The sequence below is a fragment of the Spermophilus citellus genome, assembly GCF_964194105.1.
Source record: "Spermophilus citellus genome assembly, chromosome: 2".
Classification (NCBI taxonomy): domain Eukaryota; kingdom Metazoa; phylum Chordata; class Mammalia; order Rodentia; family Sciuridae; genus Spermophilus; species Spermophilus citellus.
Genome location: NC_138183.1, coordinates 5,146,166 through 5,162,755, shown reverse-complemented (window position 1 = coordinate 5,162,755; position 16,590 = coordinate 5,146,166). Strand labels below are relative to the sequence as shown.

General features: G+C 52.4%; 1 protein-coding gene across 17 annotated transcripts in view; it reads left to right on the top strand.

The window, feature by feature from the left end:
* The window catches only part of PRRC2B (proline rich coiled-coil 2B), an 85,934-nt gene that overhangs the window by 17,733 nt on the left and 51,611 nt on the right, over window positions 1-16,590 (top strand). For 15 of the 17 annotated variants that reach the window (XM_081280009.1, XM_081280001.1, XM_081279999.1 and 12 more), the window contains exon 2: window positions 16,140-16,309. In XM_081280009.1, the coding sequence (XP_081136135.1) occupies window positions 16,195-16,309 (115 nt within the window). In that variant the 5' untranslated portion in view covers window positions 16,140-16,194. Of the gene's footprint in view, window positions 1-990; window positions 1,010-16,139; window positions 16,310-16,590 lie in introns of those variants that run through there. The other 2 variants (XM_081280005.1, XM_081280004.1) reach the window with 2 other exon arrangements.

The window sequence follows — 16,590 nt, the reverse complement described above, 5'->3', positions numbered from 1 at the left end:
TGAGGGCTCTTCAGCTGGCCCGACTGGGGTGGCTTTTTGCAGCCTCCCTGGGGCTTCTGATGACAGCCACCCCATCTGCATCTGCCCCGTCCAGCAGAGCTATGGGGTGGAGATGGGGTTTTGCGTGGGCTGTGTCTGGGTCCTGGGCATCCGCTGCTGAAGGGCATCTGGCCCTAGGAATTTCCCCAGTGCAAGGTCTGGGGCTCTTGGGTCTCTCTGGGCCGGTCGCAGCTCTCAGCTCCTCACCTTCCTGCCTTTCAGTTTCATGAACACAAACTAAAACTGTGGTTCATAGAAAAGCTGGCGGGTGCAGAGATGCTGGCCCGAGTGGGAAGTCGTGCGTTCCAAGTGTCAGTGTAGTGTAGTTGCCACAGTGTGCAGCAGGGAACAATCCCCGTGTCTGTGCAGGGTGGTGGGTGTGTGGTGGGACGCTGCATCGGCATTCTAAAAAATGAGTTGCTCATTCTTCCTGCCTTCCTTAGAAGGCTGTCTAAGGATACTAAGAAGGACCAGGTGGCTGTGTTTGAAGAGTAAAAATTGGAGCCAGGACTGGTGGTGTAGCTCAGGTGTGAACCGCTTGCTCAGCCAGCTGGTGGGAGGCCTTGGGTTTGATCCCCAGTGCTGGAAAAAAAAAAAATTGAAGCCACCACTCTGCTGATAGGCTTGAGGCCCAGGGATGTTAACAGTGGTTTCTTTTTGAGTTGGGCTGATTTATTTAGTATCATTTGAATTTGCTTTAGCGAGTGTGTATCAGTTACATGCGTTAGTTATGAAGATGACTCATTACAAGGTCACTTGTGTTCATTTAAGGAGAGAGGTGCATGTGGCATTGGGCAAGGCCTGCTGGGCCCAGGTGCCTGTTGGCTCCTGTGGGCACAGGCCTGGGCTGCAGGGAGGCAGGAGTGGGGCACAGCGCTTGCTTCCAGGCTTCTCGTTCCCCTTGGCCCTGTCTGTCCAGAGCGTCCGGCTCCTGGTACAGGGGCCCTGACGGGTCTGTGAAGCCAGCCAGGTCAGTCATCTGCTCTGTTTACGTGTCAGGCCCTCGAAGCTGCTTGTTGATCTGGTTAGAGGGAACAATCCGATACGAATGCCGTCTCCAGCGTCTGTTCTAAATCAGATTTTACAATAAAGAATATAGATCTTGGTGGTGTTTGCACAGTGCTTCTCGCTTGCTAATTCACCATTATTTGGAGGTGGAAAGGGAAGGAGAAGCTGCAGTAGAGCTGTGGGTTTGATGTCTTTCTTGCCAGATCCTTGTTAAATTTTGTTTTGGAGCGGGGAGCCTTTGTGTAGCACACCACCCGGCTGTTCCTCCCTAAGCTGTATATTGAAAATTGAAATTGAACTCACTGCCCCCTACCCCCTTGCTAAAATTGATGGCATATTAAATAGTGGGAGTCGGGTAGCTCAGTGGCTCTGGAGACTGCAGAGGGATTCTAGCCAAAGTCAACTGAGGGCTTCCTTCATCCCAGGGCTGCTTGAGGGCTGGGAGCAGGGCTCCAGACAGGCCCTGTGGGTGAGGAGCCCTGGGCCGGTGCAGCCTCTGGGGTGGGAGGCTATGTGGAAGATGACAGTGTAGCTTGGGCCCCAGCCAGACCAGGTGGGACCTCTCCCGCAGGGCCTGGGGATGCCGTGGGCAGTTGAGACCATTCCCAGGGGCCTGTTGCATAGACTCCCATGAGTGTCTTGCTCCCCACAAATGCCTAGCACTTTCTGAGTAGATCTGATGTTGGAGTGTGAAGTGACCTGGGTTCAAGGTCGAGTTTGTAAACTCCAACTCTGGGCCAGTTGTGACTCTGGGCCAGTCCCTGAACCTTCCTGAGCCTTGGTGTCTTGTGTGTAAACTGGGAGTGCTAGAGCATTCCTCTCAGCACTTTATCTGTTTTAAGTCTTGAGTCAGAGAACTCCTGTTTTATAGATTCAGTTTATTCAAGTCATTTAAGTTCATCCGGTGGTTTGGTTTCACTGCCTCTGCTTCCTTTCACGTCTGATTCTGTCTTTTTTACTGACTTCTTAAGGTTGTATGCTTGATATAATTTCATCCTTTTTTAAAACTTTTTTTTTGTTATTGATAAATCTTTATTTTGTTTATTTATATGCAGTGCCAAGAATCAAACCCAGTGCCTCACACATGCCAGGCAAGTGCTCTACTGCTGAGCCACAGCCTCAGCCCCGATTTCATTCTTGTCTGTGAAAAAGTTTAAAGTTTTTATGTTGTCGTCTTTCTTTCTTTCATTCTGGTACTGGAGTTTGAACCCAGCGGGGGTTTACCAGTGAACCACATCCCTAGCCCCTTCTTGTTTTCTATTTCAGGGGTTGCTGAGGCTGCCTGGAACTTGCCATCCTCCTGCCTCAGCCTCCTGAGTGGCTGTGATCACAGTTGTGCTATGGTTGAATATGTCTATAGAGCTACCTTGGTCAGATGATATCTGTGTTGAGCAAGCTTGATGTACCAAGGTGTAGAGATTTTCTTTTTTCCTGATTTTTTTTTTTTAAGATTTAAAATAACTTTGCTCTGTGTGTGTGTGTGTGTGTGTGTGTGTGTGTGTGTGTGTTCACGTTAGTTATATTTCCATTTTGGATTATCTCTCTGACCCTTATAAACCACTCTCCATGTTCTGCTTCTTACTCTTAACGTCTGGTTTCTTTATTCAACATTATATTTGTGAATTCATTCATTTAACTCCCCACTTCAGCCCCCCATGCTGGGGATGGAACCACACTGAGCCACATCCTCAGCCCCTTCCTCCATGTAGGTCTGTATGTTTATTTGTTTTTATTGTGGAATAGTATTCCATTATGTAAATACCGTATTTGTCCATTATAGTGGTGATAGACTTTTAGCTTATTTCCATTTAGCTTTCCCAAACTGTGGGGGTGTGGCTCAGTGGCAGAGTGTTTGCCTAGCATGTGTGAGGCCCTGGGTTTCATTCTCAGCATTGGAAAAAAAAGTTGCTAAACCAAATAATGCTGCTGTTGGCACTCTCTGCCCGTCCTGGATGCCTGCGTGTGTGGGTTCTGCTGGGTGCCTACCTAGGGGTGGAGTTGCTGGTTACCAGTGGGCGTACACAGCATTCGTAGATGGCTACCCGTCCCCAGTGATTGCCCGCCTGGCATGCCCACCTGCAGTGCATGAGAGTTGTGCTCCACATACTCACCAACATTTGGCATTGTAAAGATGTCACTTGTCCCCTTATTGATCTCGGATTCCTGTAATTCCAGTCAAAATCCCAGCAGGCTTTCCTTTTCTTTTTGTTGTTTTGTTTGGAAAATGACAAACCGATTCTGAAATTTATATGAAAATGCAAAGGGCCCAAAATAATCAGCATTCCTAAAGCAGATCAGAGCTGAAGGAGGCTCCTGTCTAGAGCTACAGTGATCAGGCAGTGCAATACCAGCGGAGGACAGACGCAGACGGACAGGCCGATGGAGAGGGGCCGTCTTTTATGCAGATGGCACGTAAAGGAGTACTTGATTAGTGACAGAGGTGCCATCTTTTGAAAAGATGGCCCTTTCAGAAAATGTGAATTGGGCATATTGAATTCTGTGGTGGCTAGGATGTGAGGTGTTGCCCAAGAGCTCCTGGAGTGCCGAGGTGTTCAGAGGTCCAACTAGTGGATCGCGAGAGCCGTGACCTCATCAGTGGTGATTGTGGCAGGCTTGGCGGAGGAGGTGGGTCGCTGGGGGCTGCCCGTAAGGGGGCATGTTCCCTGTGGCTCCTGCCCCGTCTTCCCAGCCACAGTGAGCTGAGCAGCGTGCCTCTCCTGCACCTAGTGTCTGCCATGAAGCCCGGCCTCTCCCTGAGCATGCAGCAGTGGGGCTGGCAGCCATAGGCCCAGCCTCTGAAACCACGAGCCTGGAATCACTCTTTCCTCCTCTAAGTCATTTTTGTCAGGTATTTTGGTCTTAACAATGAAAAGTTGATTAACAGATTCTCTATATGGGAAAAAAGAAATCTACTGCAAATCATATCCAAAAATCAGTTTTAGACAGATTATACATCTAAATATGAAAGATAAAGAGCTTCTAGAAGAAAACATAGTATATCTTTGTGATTGTAGAGAAAGCAAAAATTGTTAAATAGGACACAGAAAATGCTAACAAATAGAAAAAAAATGGATGAATTTATATACTTGTACCTTTTACTTCTTAAAGTGTGCCAATAAGGGCTGGGGATGTGGCTCAAGCGGTAGCGCGCTCGCCTGGCATGCGTGCGGCCCGGGTTCGATCCTCAGCACCACATACCAACAAAGATGTTGTGTCCGCTGAGAACTAAAAAATAAATATTAAAAAAAAAAAGTGTGCCAATAAAATGCACCAAATACTGCTTTCTAATTGCCTGGGTACCGTGGTTAATCTGCCTGATGTATTTCTCTGCTCAGCTTTCTAATACTATAACAAATGCCTGAGATAAGTTATAAAGAGAAAAGGTTTCTTTTGGCTCACAGTTTAGAAGTTTCAGTCTGTGCTGGGTTGGCCCTGTTGCTTTTAGTCCGTCAGGGTGGGAGTGTACGATGGAGTGACCCACTCACCTCACCACCAGCTGAGGAAGAGATGCCCACGGTTCCTTTTGAGGCACACCTGAAGATTTAAAGTCTTCCTACAGGCTCCACCTCTCAAAGGCCCACCACCTCCTAATAGTGCATGCTGGGGTCCAAGCCTGGGGACACCTGGGCCTTTGTGGAACATTCCTGATCCAAGTGACAGCTCCCTGTGCTGCTCTTCTTGGGACTGGCGTTCTCTTGCCTGTAGCACAGCTGCTGTCATGGGCCTCTGTTGGTGGTTATTCTGGGACTTGTCTTTCTCTCTCCATGTTGGATCCTTAGTTCCTGGATCCTGTGTGTCGGTTGGACATTCTGGGCATCCAACAGCAGGAACAACTGGAAACACTCAGGGTTTTCTTGGTTTGAGTAAGTGGAAGTCCAGAGAGGACAGTCTGGGACTGCCCGGTCAGACAGTTCTGTCGTGAGGGACTCATATCTTATTATCTGGAATGGCCAGGTTCTGTTGTGACCCAGGGACTAGCAAGGGGGACAGGCTTCTCATAGGCCAGGCTCCACTGCTCCGTAGTGGGTGTGGGTCAGCCTTCTCAGGCACTTGGGCTGCTGGGGACGGGCAAGGCGGCAGGGAGAGCTGCTGCTGGTGGGCAGGCAGGAATGGCCTCAGTGACGTGACACTGCTTTCCGCTCTTTTGCTCTCTCTTTGGTGCTAGGGGCTGAACCCAAGTGTACTCTACCACGGAGCCACATCCCAGTCCTTTGTATATTTTGAGACAATCTTAAGTTGATCAGGCAGGCCTCGAACTTGCAATCCTCCTGCCCCAGCCTCAGGCGCTGGAATCACTGTGCCTAGCTGCTGTCGTTTTATTAGAGCACAGATCTGGACAAGTTTCTGAGAAGGTAGGTGCTCCAAGTCCTCGTGCGAGTCTGAAAAGCCTTCTGCCCCACACTTGGCTGGGTTGGCTGAGTATGGGTGCTAGACTCAGTCTTTGTCCCTGGAGGTGATGATGTTATGAAGTCAGTGCTGTTGGGATTGCTCAGTGCCACTCCTTCCATCCTGGGGCCTTCTTTGATGAGGAGGGGAAAGGATTATGCCTTCTAGAAGCTTTTGGGTTCTTTTCTTTGTGAGCCTTGCATTCTTTTTTTTTTTGTACTGGGGATTAAATTTAGAGGCACTCAACCACTGAGCCCCACCCCCAGCCCTATTATGTATTTTTAGAGACAGGGTCTCACTGAGTTGCTTAGCACCTCGCTTTTGCTGAGGCTGGCTTTGAACTCGTGATCCTCCTGCCTCAGTTTCCCGAGTCACTGGGATTACAGGTGTGCGTCACAGTGCCTGGTGGATTATTGGACTTTTAAATTCTAGAATAAGTTTACAGAAAAATTGGAGGCCTTGTGCCCCGCACTCCCAGTTTCTCCCCTGTGTAATCATGTGACATGGGTACGTATGTCCTCACGGCGAGTGGACCAGCATTGTGCACTGTTACTAACTGAAGTCTTCGCTGTTTCAGACTCAGTTAGTTTTCACTGGAGTCACCCTCCTGTTCTGGGAGCCCACACTTCATTTAGTCATCATGTCCCCTGACTTTGCTCTTGGCTCTGTCAACTGATTCCTCTTGTGCTTGAGGCAGTGTTGGGCACGCCCTGTGTAGAAGGTCCTCCGATTAGGATTTGCCTGACTCTTGATGGTCAGTCTGAGGTTCATGGAGTTTCCACGGTCATAGTCGACTCTTCCTGGGCTTTCTCTTGTTTTGAGCATTTCTGCTGCAGGAGGGCAGTGTGTTCATTTCTGAGGATATTTATTGCCTGTTACATGTCTTTTGGGTTTGGTTCCCGGCTGTCTCTTTCCTCTCTGCTGGGCCCTGCCAGTGAGTTGGCGTCTGGTCGTGCGTGTGGTCTGGGGCACAGCAGCTGACTGGAGGCAGCAGGAGCTCTTCAGTGTCAGGTTGCCCGTAGTTTTCTTCCTCCGGCAGCTTTTCAGGAGCAGACTCCAGCCTTTGCAAGCTGCGGAGCCGCCACCCCTGGCTCCTCCGGCTCTCTCTTGGCTTCCTTCTTGAGCCCTCTCCCCATCTTGGCCCCTGTGCCCTCGGGACTCCTTGTTCAAACCAGTGGTGGGGCACGAGGAGGGCTCAGTCCTCCCACCTGCTGCCTCTTCCTCCTCCCAGGCTGGAGGCCCTTCCAGCTCGGTAGCTGCCCTCCCGCTGCCCGAGTGTCCTCCGACTCTGCTTGGTGGAGCACAGAGCTTTCTCTGCAGCGTCTGCTGAAGCTGCCACTGCTCACGGCAGCTCTTGTTCTGCCAAGATTGGCCTTCAGCTTTCATTTTGGGGATTCTGGAAGGATGGATGAGCTCTCCTGCCTTCAGCCTTTCTGCTGTGTTTGATCAGAGTCCCTGTTTCCTCTCTGGTGTCCCTTGAGTAGAATGTGATGGAGCGAAGGCCTTTCCAGGGACGGGCACGGTGTGTATACCTTCAGAGTGTTGGCATCCCGTGTTAGGATGCTGCTCTCTGGCCTCTTCCTCACCCTGGCCGTGGCTGCCTTGTGTGTGGGAGCATCTCCACTGCCTGCTGGCTTCAGAGCGCTGTGAGCCCCTGGCCTTCCTTCCACACCTCTGGGAGAGGAGAGCCTCAAGCTGCAGGAGTTGCTGGCAGCCTGCTTCCCTCTTCCTTGAGTCCCTTCCCTTGGGCCAGGTAGCACTGCATTAGGGTGGGCCTCAAGTGGTGATCTCCGCCTGTGGCCCTTTCCTGCCTGCCCCCCTTTCCTGCCTGCCCCCCTTCATGGATGGGAGTGAGACAGGGAGCAGTGGCGTCTGACCTCCTGACTTGGTGCAGAGTTACTCTGGCCTGCAGAAGGGGGCTGCCCTGTGCAGGGGGTGCCGGCCCTGGAGGCCAATCATCTTCTGGTCGGGTGGGAGTTGAGTGGGGCTGCCCTGATTTGCAGTGGGCCTCTGAGGACACAGCCTGGGGGGAGGCAGGCAGGATGCTTTCTCCTGTCTGAAGAAAGTAGCTTCCTGCCAGAGGCGGCTGGCCTGAGTCTCCTCTCCTCTGTGTTCTTTAGTGCCCAGATTACAGCTTGCTGCAGGTGACGTCATCCTATGGAGAGGCTTTGGGTGTAAACAAAGCCCTGCTGGGCCTCCCAGGGACAGCTGGCTGGCTGGGGGGCGGCCTGTCTGCCATCTCCATAAGCCTTCTTTAAAATTATTTTCATGATTTTTTTTAAACAATAGCAAATGTGCTTAGAATTTAAATGCGGTATTTTATGACCTTTAGTGCCAAGCTCTTCTGAAATAGGATCATAAAACAGTAGAGTTGAGAGCCATGGAGGCGGGTGACTGACATGGAGCAGGAAGGCCCAGAGTCCTCGGGGCCTGCGCTAGCGAAGGACACCCAGCCATGTCTGAGAGCTGGCTTGGGGGCTCATCTGTGTGTTTACGGCTTTCTGTATCCTTTGGCTACTGCCAGGGCTGGGAACACAACCTGGGTGCCTGTGCGGGTGTCAACGCTCCCTGCCCTCCAGTGGGAGCCTGGAAACTGGGGCAGTTTGGTGTTGCTCAAGATGTAGTCACAGTGGAGTGCAGGTCTCAAGAGGGCTTTCTGAGGATTAAAGTACATCTCTGCCTCCTGGGATTTCATAAAGGGTTCACCTGTAGATCCTGAACATCCACCCTGTTTGAGTTTGGTTCCCGGCTGTCTCTTATGTTTCTGAAGGATGCTTCCTGTATTAGTGCCCTCAAGTGGTGACACCAGTGTGGGGACAGGTCCCTGTGCACAGGAGGAGGGAGAGGCCCAGTGCAAGGTCTGCCCAGCACCTGGGGCATCAGGAGCTCGGAGGAGGGGCAGGAGCAGACTTGCTGGGGGAGACTGGAGAACTGCGGTCCCAGAACTGGAGCTTAGCCACAGTGACAGCTGCTGTCAGGCAGTGAGCCTGCGAGTGGGCCTGGGTCAAGAGCGCCACATCCATTCCCTGACTGTTCCCCTGCAGCCCTGGTAGCCCTGTTCTCACCCTTACTTGATCTGCAGGGAAGCAGCCCTCCCGGTCCAGCTGCTGTGGGATTCAGGAGAGGTGCAAACTCAGTGTTTCAGATGAGAGTGGCAGGGTGGGGGTGGGTCCAAGGTGGGAGAGTGGTGAGGCTGGCTGGTCCTGAAAGGCCAGTGTGTCCTGCGCGAGGGCTTGGACTTGACCCTGGGGTAGTGGTGGTGGTGCAGCCTGTGGGAAGGTGTCTGGCAGAAGCTGATTTGTTGCCCGCCCTAACAGTGGCAGTCACAGGGTGAGTCGAGGGTGTGGTGGAGGCAGGAGCTTGCAAATTGGGGGTGGGAGGTGCTTTCTTATTTAATTTCTGGTGCTTCCTAAATGTGCTGTCTGCTCCAGGGTGTGTCCTCTCTGGCATTGCTGGCCTCTACCTTTGTCTGCCTTCGCCTCAGGCCCCTGTCCCCTCCAGCCTTGTTTCCGGGTAGACTGATTTTTGGAGGCTGTGAGGTCCTTTGCAGTGGATGCTGGACTGTGCTATAGCTGGGCCAGACCCCAGTGGTCCAGGTGGGCCAGCGCCTGACTTCTGGAGATCTGTGGGCACCTTGTGGCCTCCTGAAGGCCCAGCTACCTTTTTGACCGCCCTGTGGTGCTGGTCTTGCTGTTGCTGAGGGGAGCTCTAGAAGCTTCCGTGGGAAATGCAGCCGGGCCCTCCCCCACATCCTGGTGTGTGGGACATCCCTTTTGTTGGGTTCACTTTATTGCTTGTCTTCATTTTCTTACCTACTTCGCCCTTTAGATCAGGGGTCAGCAGCCTGGTTCCAGCTTGCCCTGTCCCTGGTGATGGGGTTTTCTTGGAGCACAGCCGTGCTCCTGGGTTATGTATCATTTGTGACAGCAACAGCGTCAGGCAGGCCCGGGGTTGCAGCAGAGGCCGGGTGGCCAGCAGAGCCAGGTCTGCTGGCTGGCCCTTTATTGACAAGGGGCCCCTGCTGCTGGAACCCAGGGTGAGGGCTCATCCCCTCCCTGTCCCTCTGTCTGGTACAAGCCTTTGAGTGTCTGAATGGATGATGTAGCCTTCCACAGGCAAAAGTGCCTTTTCCTTTTTATTTTTGGTGCTAGGGATTGAACCCGGGGTGTTTTACCACTGAGTCACATCTGTGGTCCTTTTTATTTTTAAAAAATATTTTTAGTTGTAGATGGACAAAATACCTTTATTTTATTTACTTATTTCTGTGTGGGGCTGAGGATCAAATCCAGTGCCTCACATGTGCTAGACAAGTACTCTACCACTGAGCCATAACCTCAGCCCCCCTTTTTATTTATTTACTTATTTTTTGGGACAGAGTCTTTGTAAGTTGCTGAGGCTGGACTCAAACTTGTGATCCTCCTACCTCAGCCTCCCAAGTCATTAGGATTTCAGGCATGTACCACTCTGCCTGGCAGATGGTGCTTTTTGCTAGATGTTGGTATGTTGGAGAAGGGCAGGCTGATGAACCATGTACCTGGATTTCATGATGAGGGTTCTTTGCTTTCCCATCTGGTGACTGTGCCCTTTCTTGGCCAGCCTCCTTTCTTCCTATAGTGTCTGTCCTGCCTGCTGTCCCTTCCCATTCCTGCTGATGGGGGGTTTTGCCTTGCAGGGTCCTCTTTCTTTTCTTCCTTCTCCCCAGCCCTGGGCTGGGGCTTCCACCTCACACCCTGCACTTACACTCTCGCCATTGTGTGTCTTCTCAAGGACTGTGCTCTGAGCCAGCGGAGCTGGGGCTGGAGCACACAGTAGGGTCTTAACCATGGGTGACCACATGGTTTTGACCCAAAGGTAGTAGGATCATGGAAACCTGTGAAAGGGCTGGATTGGCCTTGGATGAGGATCTGGCTGTTGAAGGCTGGTCATAAATTATGTACTTGTCTGGGGTCCTTGTCCCTGTCCTCATCTACAGTCAGACAGTGTATCATGAGCTGGGGTGACTCCTGTCCTGTGGGCAGCCTGGCCTCCTGCAGCTGCGCTCCATGTTGGTTCTGGCACTTAGCAGCCTCGTGACCTTGGGCAAGATAACGTCTCTGTCCTTTCTGAACCTCATGCCCTACTCTTGTTGAACAGGCTGACATAGTAGTAGCTTCCAGAAAGGGTGGTTGCAGTGTGCTGGGGGCTGGGCACCTGAGTGCTTAGCAAGGTGCCCAGTGCTCAGGAAGGCCTGCTGTGGCCACTGTCATTGGCCCTGAATGTTCCTGGGAGTTGCAGGCCACCCCATCCTCGTTGGTCACATGGTGCTGGCTGGTACCCAAGTGCAGAGTGAAATTAATCCTGTTACCCGGAAATGGTTTTTGATAAAATAGGTTGCGGGGAGCCTTTCCCTGTGATGGGCAGACTGGGTCCTCGGAAACCTGCCCTGCCGGCCTGCCCTCTGCAGAGGTGGGGCCAGGTGTCTGTTTGTCTTTGTGGGCCCATCTTTCTGGTGATTTTTTTTCCAGCAGGGCCTGGGCCTCGCAGCCCATTTAGATGACATGCCAAAGCATGCAGACCCAGGTTCCTTTCTAAATGTCCTTTTTCATTTACTCTTCTCCTAAAGCTGTCTTTATGGGGATTTGTAGACCCAGTTTTCATTCACCAGTATTTCAAAATGCTCTTGTACCCTGTGGTTACAGTAGGGGAGAGGGGGCAAGGGGAGACACTGACAGGACCCCTCCCAGGCAGGATGCTTCTTTTTTTTTTTTTACGGTACTGGGGATGGAACCCGGGGCCCCACACCTGCTAGGTCCACCGCTCTCCACTGAGCTACATTCTCAGCCTTTTCTTCCGGTTTTCTGTGTGAGACTGAGGTTCCAGAATAGATTTTGTTTGGTAATAAAAAGACTTCCATCACCTGCAGAGGGACAGAGGTGGCAGGAAAGCCATGGCTATGAGCCAGGTTTGGCCCACACTCTCAACAGGCCTGGGCCTGTTCTTGTTACATGGACCCTGGAGTGAGCCAGGCTCTGCTGAAGGGGCTGGGATCTGCCCAGAGGCCTCTGTGGGTCCTGGATGTGAGCGTTTGTCGTGTTTTCTTCCTGCCTTTGGCTGTGCCGGTCAAGCTTGAGGTGTGCCTGTTGACCATGGATAGACTCAGCAGCTCCCTGGAAGCTGGTTGAAGGCCTGTTCACAGCTAATGCTCCTGGCCTGTGCTTGTGAAAACCAGCTGACCAGCAGAGATGCTGGTGGGTGTGGGCTGGGCCAGCCCCAGGTCAGCACACCAGCAGAGACATGCACTTGAGAAATCCCAACAAGTATGCTTTTTTAATTGTTTTTTAAAAACTTTATTTAGGGGCTGGGGATGTGGCTCAAGCGGTAGCGCGCTCGCCTGGCATGCGTGCGGCCCGGGTTCGATCCTCAGGACCACATACAAACAAAGATGTTGTGTCTGCCGAGAACTAAAAAATAAATATTAAAAATTCTCTCTCTCTCTCTCTCTCTCTCTTTAAAAAAAAAAACTTTATTTATTTATTTTAATTAGGTATATATGACAGCAGAATGCATTTTGATTCATTGCACACAACTGCAGTACAACTTTACTTTTCTATGGTCATACACGATGTAGTGTCACATCACTCGTGCCGTCACACATGGACCTAGGGTAATGATGCCCATCTCATTCACCATCTTTCCCAACAAGTGTGTTTTTGTTTCAGAGCTGTGTCCACTGAAACTTTGGTTAGTGGGAGAACCAGGAGGTGTCTGTGATCTGCTTTGTTAGGTGCAGGTGTACCTGCGCTGGGCTCAGAGGCCCTGCGCGCTCCCGTCACATTCCTCTTCAGGCTGTGGGTGGGGGTGAAGAGCCTTCTGTCTAGCCGCGTGCGGCCTGGTGCCTTCTGGGGCAGTGGGGACTCAGGTGACTGCTTGTTAGCACCCAAGTCTACATAGGAGTATGGGGTCCAGGCTCAGATGTGCCAGAAGAGGTGGCTAATGTGACAACAAGTCCTTTGCACTTGTGGCTGTGGGTCATTAACATGCAGTGCTTGGTTCTAGGACAGACTGGTGCTTAAAGAGTTCCTGGCCAGGCCTGTCCTTCATCGGTGAGGAAACAGGTCTGGAGAGGCTAACGGGGCCCAGCAGGTACAAGCCTTGGGTAAGGGTTGGCACTTCAGAACAGTGCTGCGGGCTTGGTGCCTGCGTTGGCTGTGAGTTCTCCACACGGTTGCCCTGCAGTTCTGTGGTCAGTGGGCTGGAGAACATTTTACCTGGAAGGAGATGGGTGCCTGGTTAGTGTTGGTGGCTGAACTTACTTGGGGACATAGTTCAAATGGCCTTGCAAACTGATCCTCCTTTTCTCAGACACAGTCTAGATTCCTAGGGGGCGCTCATCTTTGCCCAGGGCTTAATGTTTCTGGGGTGCTGGGGTGGGGCAGGGGCAGGTTGCAGTTCTCCGAGAGTTCTCTGGGGCGGGAGTGGGTGGTCCTCAGAGTGGATGCCTCGAGAGAGCTCAGCTCTGTGTTCGTTCTAACGTCTGTTTACAGGCCTGGTGAGTGCAGAGTCAAAGAAAGATCTGTTGGCATCAGTGGATTGACAGAAACCAGGATTAACAAGCGTTAAGAAGACTTTTTAGAAATATTTACAGAAACAAAAGTATTTTCTGCTCTAGATTGAGAATTGTGTGACATTCTGTTAAAGAAGTCAGGCAGGTTGATGCGACCGGAGGACTGGGGTGCGGCTGGTTGGAAGAGCATTTGAAGCATCCGAATTTGCGTTCACAGTGACGGATCTAGTCCTGCCCCTTGTGTGGCAGGGAGGGGGCGTGGGGTCAGGGCAGGGACTTGGCTGGCTGTTTTTCAGAGCATTGGTGATCTGTGCCCAGGTGACAGCCAGAGCGGGGATCAGCCCTTGTCCTGGTGCTGAAGTGTGAGACTCTGGAACACGCCTCTTGGCTGTGACCAGCCTGTGGAGGGTCCCAGCATCTCTGGGCTGGATGCAGGTCTGGGTTGTGTCCCAGGCCCAGCTTCCTGTAGGGCACACAGTAGTGTTAGTGAGGGAGTGTATCATTCCTATTGCTACAACAAACTGCCACAATTTAGTGGCTTGGAACAACACGAAGCTTAGAAATCTGAAATGAGTCTTATGGGACTGAAATCAAGGTGCCGGAGGCTGCTGCTCCCAGAGGCTTGGAGAGTCCCTTCCTGCTCTTCACAGCCTCCAGAGGCCTGCGCTCTTTGCCTTGAGGTCCCTCCTGTGACTTCAGAGAGCATTGCTCCAGCCTCTGTTCCCAGTGTGCTACCCTGACCTACTTCTGTGACTCCACTGGGCTCCCTCCACTAATCCTGGGTGATCTCCCACCCAAGACCTGAGCCACACCTGCAAAGCCTTTTGCCATATGAAAGTGACAATCCCAGCTTGTGGGAGCGAGGACATCAGCATCTGCATGGGGGGAACTGTAACACTCCGTACAGATCTCTTTGGCCTCTTGCGAGTTTTGGAGCGAGTCAGTGTTAGTCCTGGTGTGTCCCTGTCCCATCCATGGAGTAGGGCCTGGCCAGCGTCCTGCCGAGCCGCCCCTGTTCTACCCTCGCTGGCATTGATTACGTGTTGTTGTTTTCCTTTGGTGGTGGTGGTCATGGGGACTGGATTGAGCCTGTACCTGCACCCTGCTTATTTTCTGTCTTTTTGATGATAGCCCTTATTTCAAGGGTGAGGTGGTCTCTGGGTTTTGATTTGCGTTTCCCTGTGGACCTCATCCCTCTTAGTGGAGAAATGCAAGGTGATCTGCACCAAGAGCCTGTAGAGCGCTGGGCTCTCTCACCAGTGCAGACCCAGCCTCTCCTCCAGGGCTGTGGTCCATCCTGGGGGAGGTGAGGGTTTTGATTGATTGATTGATTGCAGTGCTGGGGAATGAGCCCAGGGCCTCGCTCATGGTACTCTTTTTATTTCTATTTTGGGACAAGGTCCGATTATATTGCCCAGGCTGGCCTTGCACTTGCCTCAGTCTCCCAAGTGGCTGGGGTTGCAGGTGTGGCCGCATGCTTAGCTGGTGGTTAGGACTTCTGCAGGATGGATTAGAGACTCAGCCGGCAGTGGGAAGGGAGAGTTAAAGGTAGGGGTGTGTGCACCTCCACCCTACCCCCGCTTCTGGCCATTCCCCTCCTGCAGCTGGCTGGTCCCTACCCACTGCCTGCAGCTTTGGTATGGGGAGTGCATGTCCCCTGACCATGCCGTAGCATCTTTGGCACCTCTAGGTTTGGACACAAGTGCGAGCAGAATCCCCTCCACTGCGCTCCCACACACTTGGAAACACCTGTCATTCCCTGACCCTTGGCCTCTCCCCTCGGTCACCCTGAGTGGCCTGGATTTGAGTATGGGAAGGCTGACCAAAACCGTGAGAGGAGGAGGGCCTGCTGTCCCTGAAGGAGGGGTGCAGCATTGATGCGCGCTGTGACTAGAGGCCACTGCCTGTCCATGAGCATCCTGGGATGAACTGCTTGTTATCTGTCCCTTGGTGCCTGGCAGGGCCTCGGCATCGTCAGTACTGGCTGAGTGACAAAGAGGATGTGCAAACCCGGTGTGTGCAGGGCAGATTCTGCAGAGGTGGGAGGCGCTGGCCTCTCTGTCTCGCCTTCTCTGGGCCCAGCTTGTGACTGATCTTTGCTCCTGGTGCTGTGTCTGCAGTTGTGTGTGGACTTTTCTCTCAAGCATCATACGTTGGGATGCAAAGCACTGTCCAAACACGATGCACCTCTCCTAGCCCACGTGGCTTTAGGACAGAATATTGAGGGGTGCATTCTAAGAGGTGGCCACCTGGTGCCTGCGCTGTCAGTGGGTGTTCTGCACATGCCCCTGTTGGTAAGGACACATGGTCAGGTGCCTCCATGAACACTGTCGATTTCTTCTCCATATCTTAATGACAGGGTAGAAGGTCACATTCTTTACACGGGGATTTTCCCCCTCTGATCAATTTTGGCACCTCCAGTCAAGGGTGGGTGTAGAGGAAAAGGTAGCTGCGTCCTCAGTCTTGGCCTGGTGCCGGTCTGCCTGCTGCAATAGGTGGCCTTAGCATTTGGAAGGATAGAGTGTGTAGGTGAGTGCAGGGGGGAAGGGCCAACAGACCTGAAGGTGCTGCTGGAGAGGTTGGGGGACAGGGGTCTCCCTTGTCAGTACTGGGTGGTGCTCACCCTGTTTTCCACACATCACCCTGTGAACTTGCTTCTGTGGCCCGGGCAGATGCCTTCTGCCTGAGTGCCGGTTCTTTGTTTGAAAAGAGCAGGTTCCCAAATGTTCCTGACAACTGACCGACTTTGGTGGCCTTCCTTTGGTTTCCTCATCCTTGGGACGCACTGCCATGGCATAGCTGGGCTGTGCGCCTCCCTGGTTTGATCTGCCTGTCCTGCTTGTGGTGTTAGGTGGACATACTACCAGGCTGGAGCGTGTACTTTTCCATCTGGGAGAGCTGTACTTGCTCAGAGGACCGAGTGTGTTCAAGTGTGCATTTCCACACAGTCATGGAAGTAGGCTCCAGCAAGTGCACACAGAGCAGCTGACGGGCAGGGTGGGGGCCCATGGGCCACCTGAGGCATGTGTCTGTAGGAGGTAAAGGCGTTCTTCCTAGGGACAGAGCCCAAGCTGTCCTCAGATCTTCAGAAGGTCAGTGATTTCCAGATAAATCAGACCTTTGGGTCAAGTCCTGGCGACTCACTCTCACCTCCTTTCTAAAGGCAGATCGGGAGCGGCGCCGAGAAAAATATCCTTACTAGATGACATTTCATCGCAATGTCCGATCGTCTGGGGCAAATAACCAAGGGCAAGGATGGGAAAAGCAAGTACTCGACTCTCAGCCTGTTTGACAAGTATAAAGGAAGACCAGTAGACGCCACCAGGTCCTCAGGTGAGGCCCGGCCTGGAGGCCAGTTCTGCACCCCTTCCGGTGCACCTGAGACCTGGCCGGATGAGGTGTCTGGGCACTGGGGCACAGCCCTCCTTCACCTCCTGCTTGAGGTCTGACTCCAGAGCCTTGGAGACCCTGACTCTCCTGTGGTGGGACTGTTGTCTGGGGAAGCCATGAGTGTTTTAGAATGGGACTCAGTTTACCTTTCTGGGTTTCATGGCTTTGATTTCCTGGAGTAGGTGGGAGAGTGTTGATCCCATCCACACTCACACGGCCTCCAT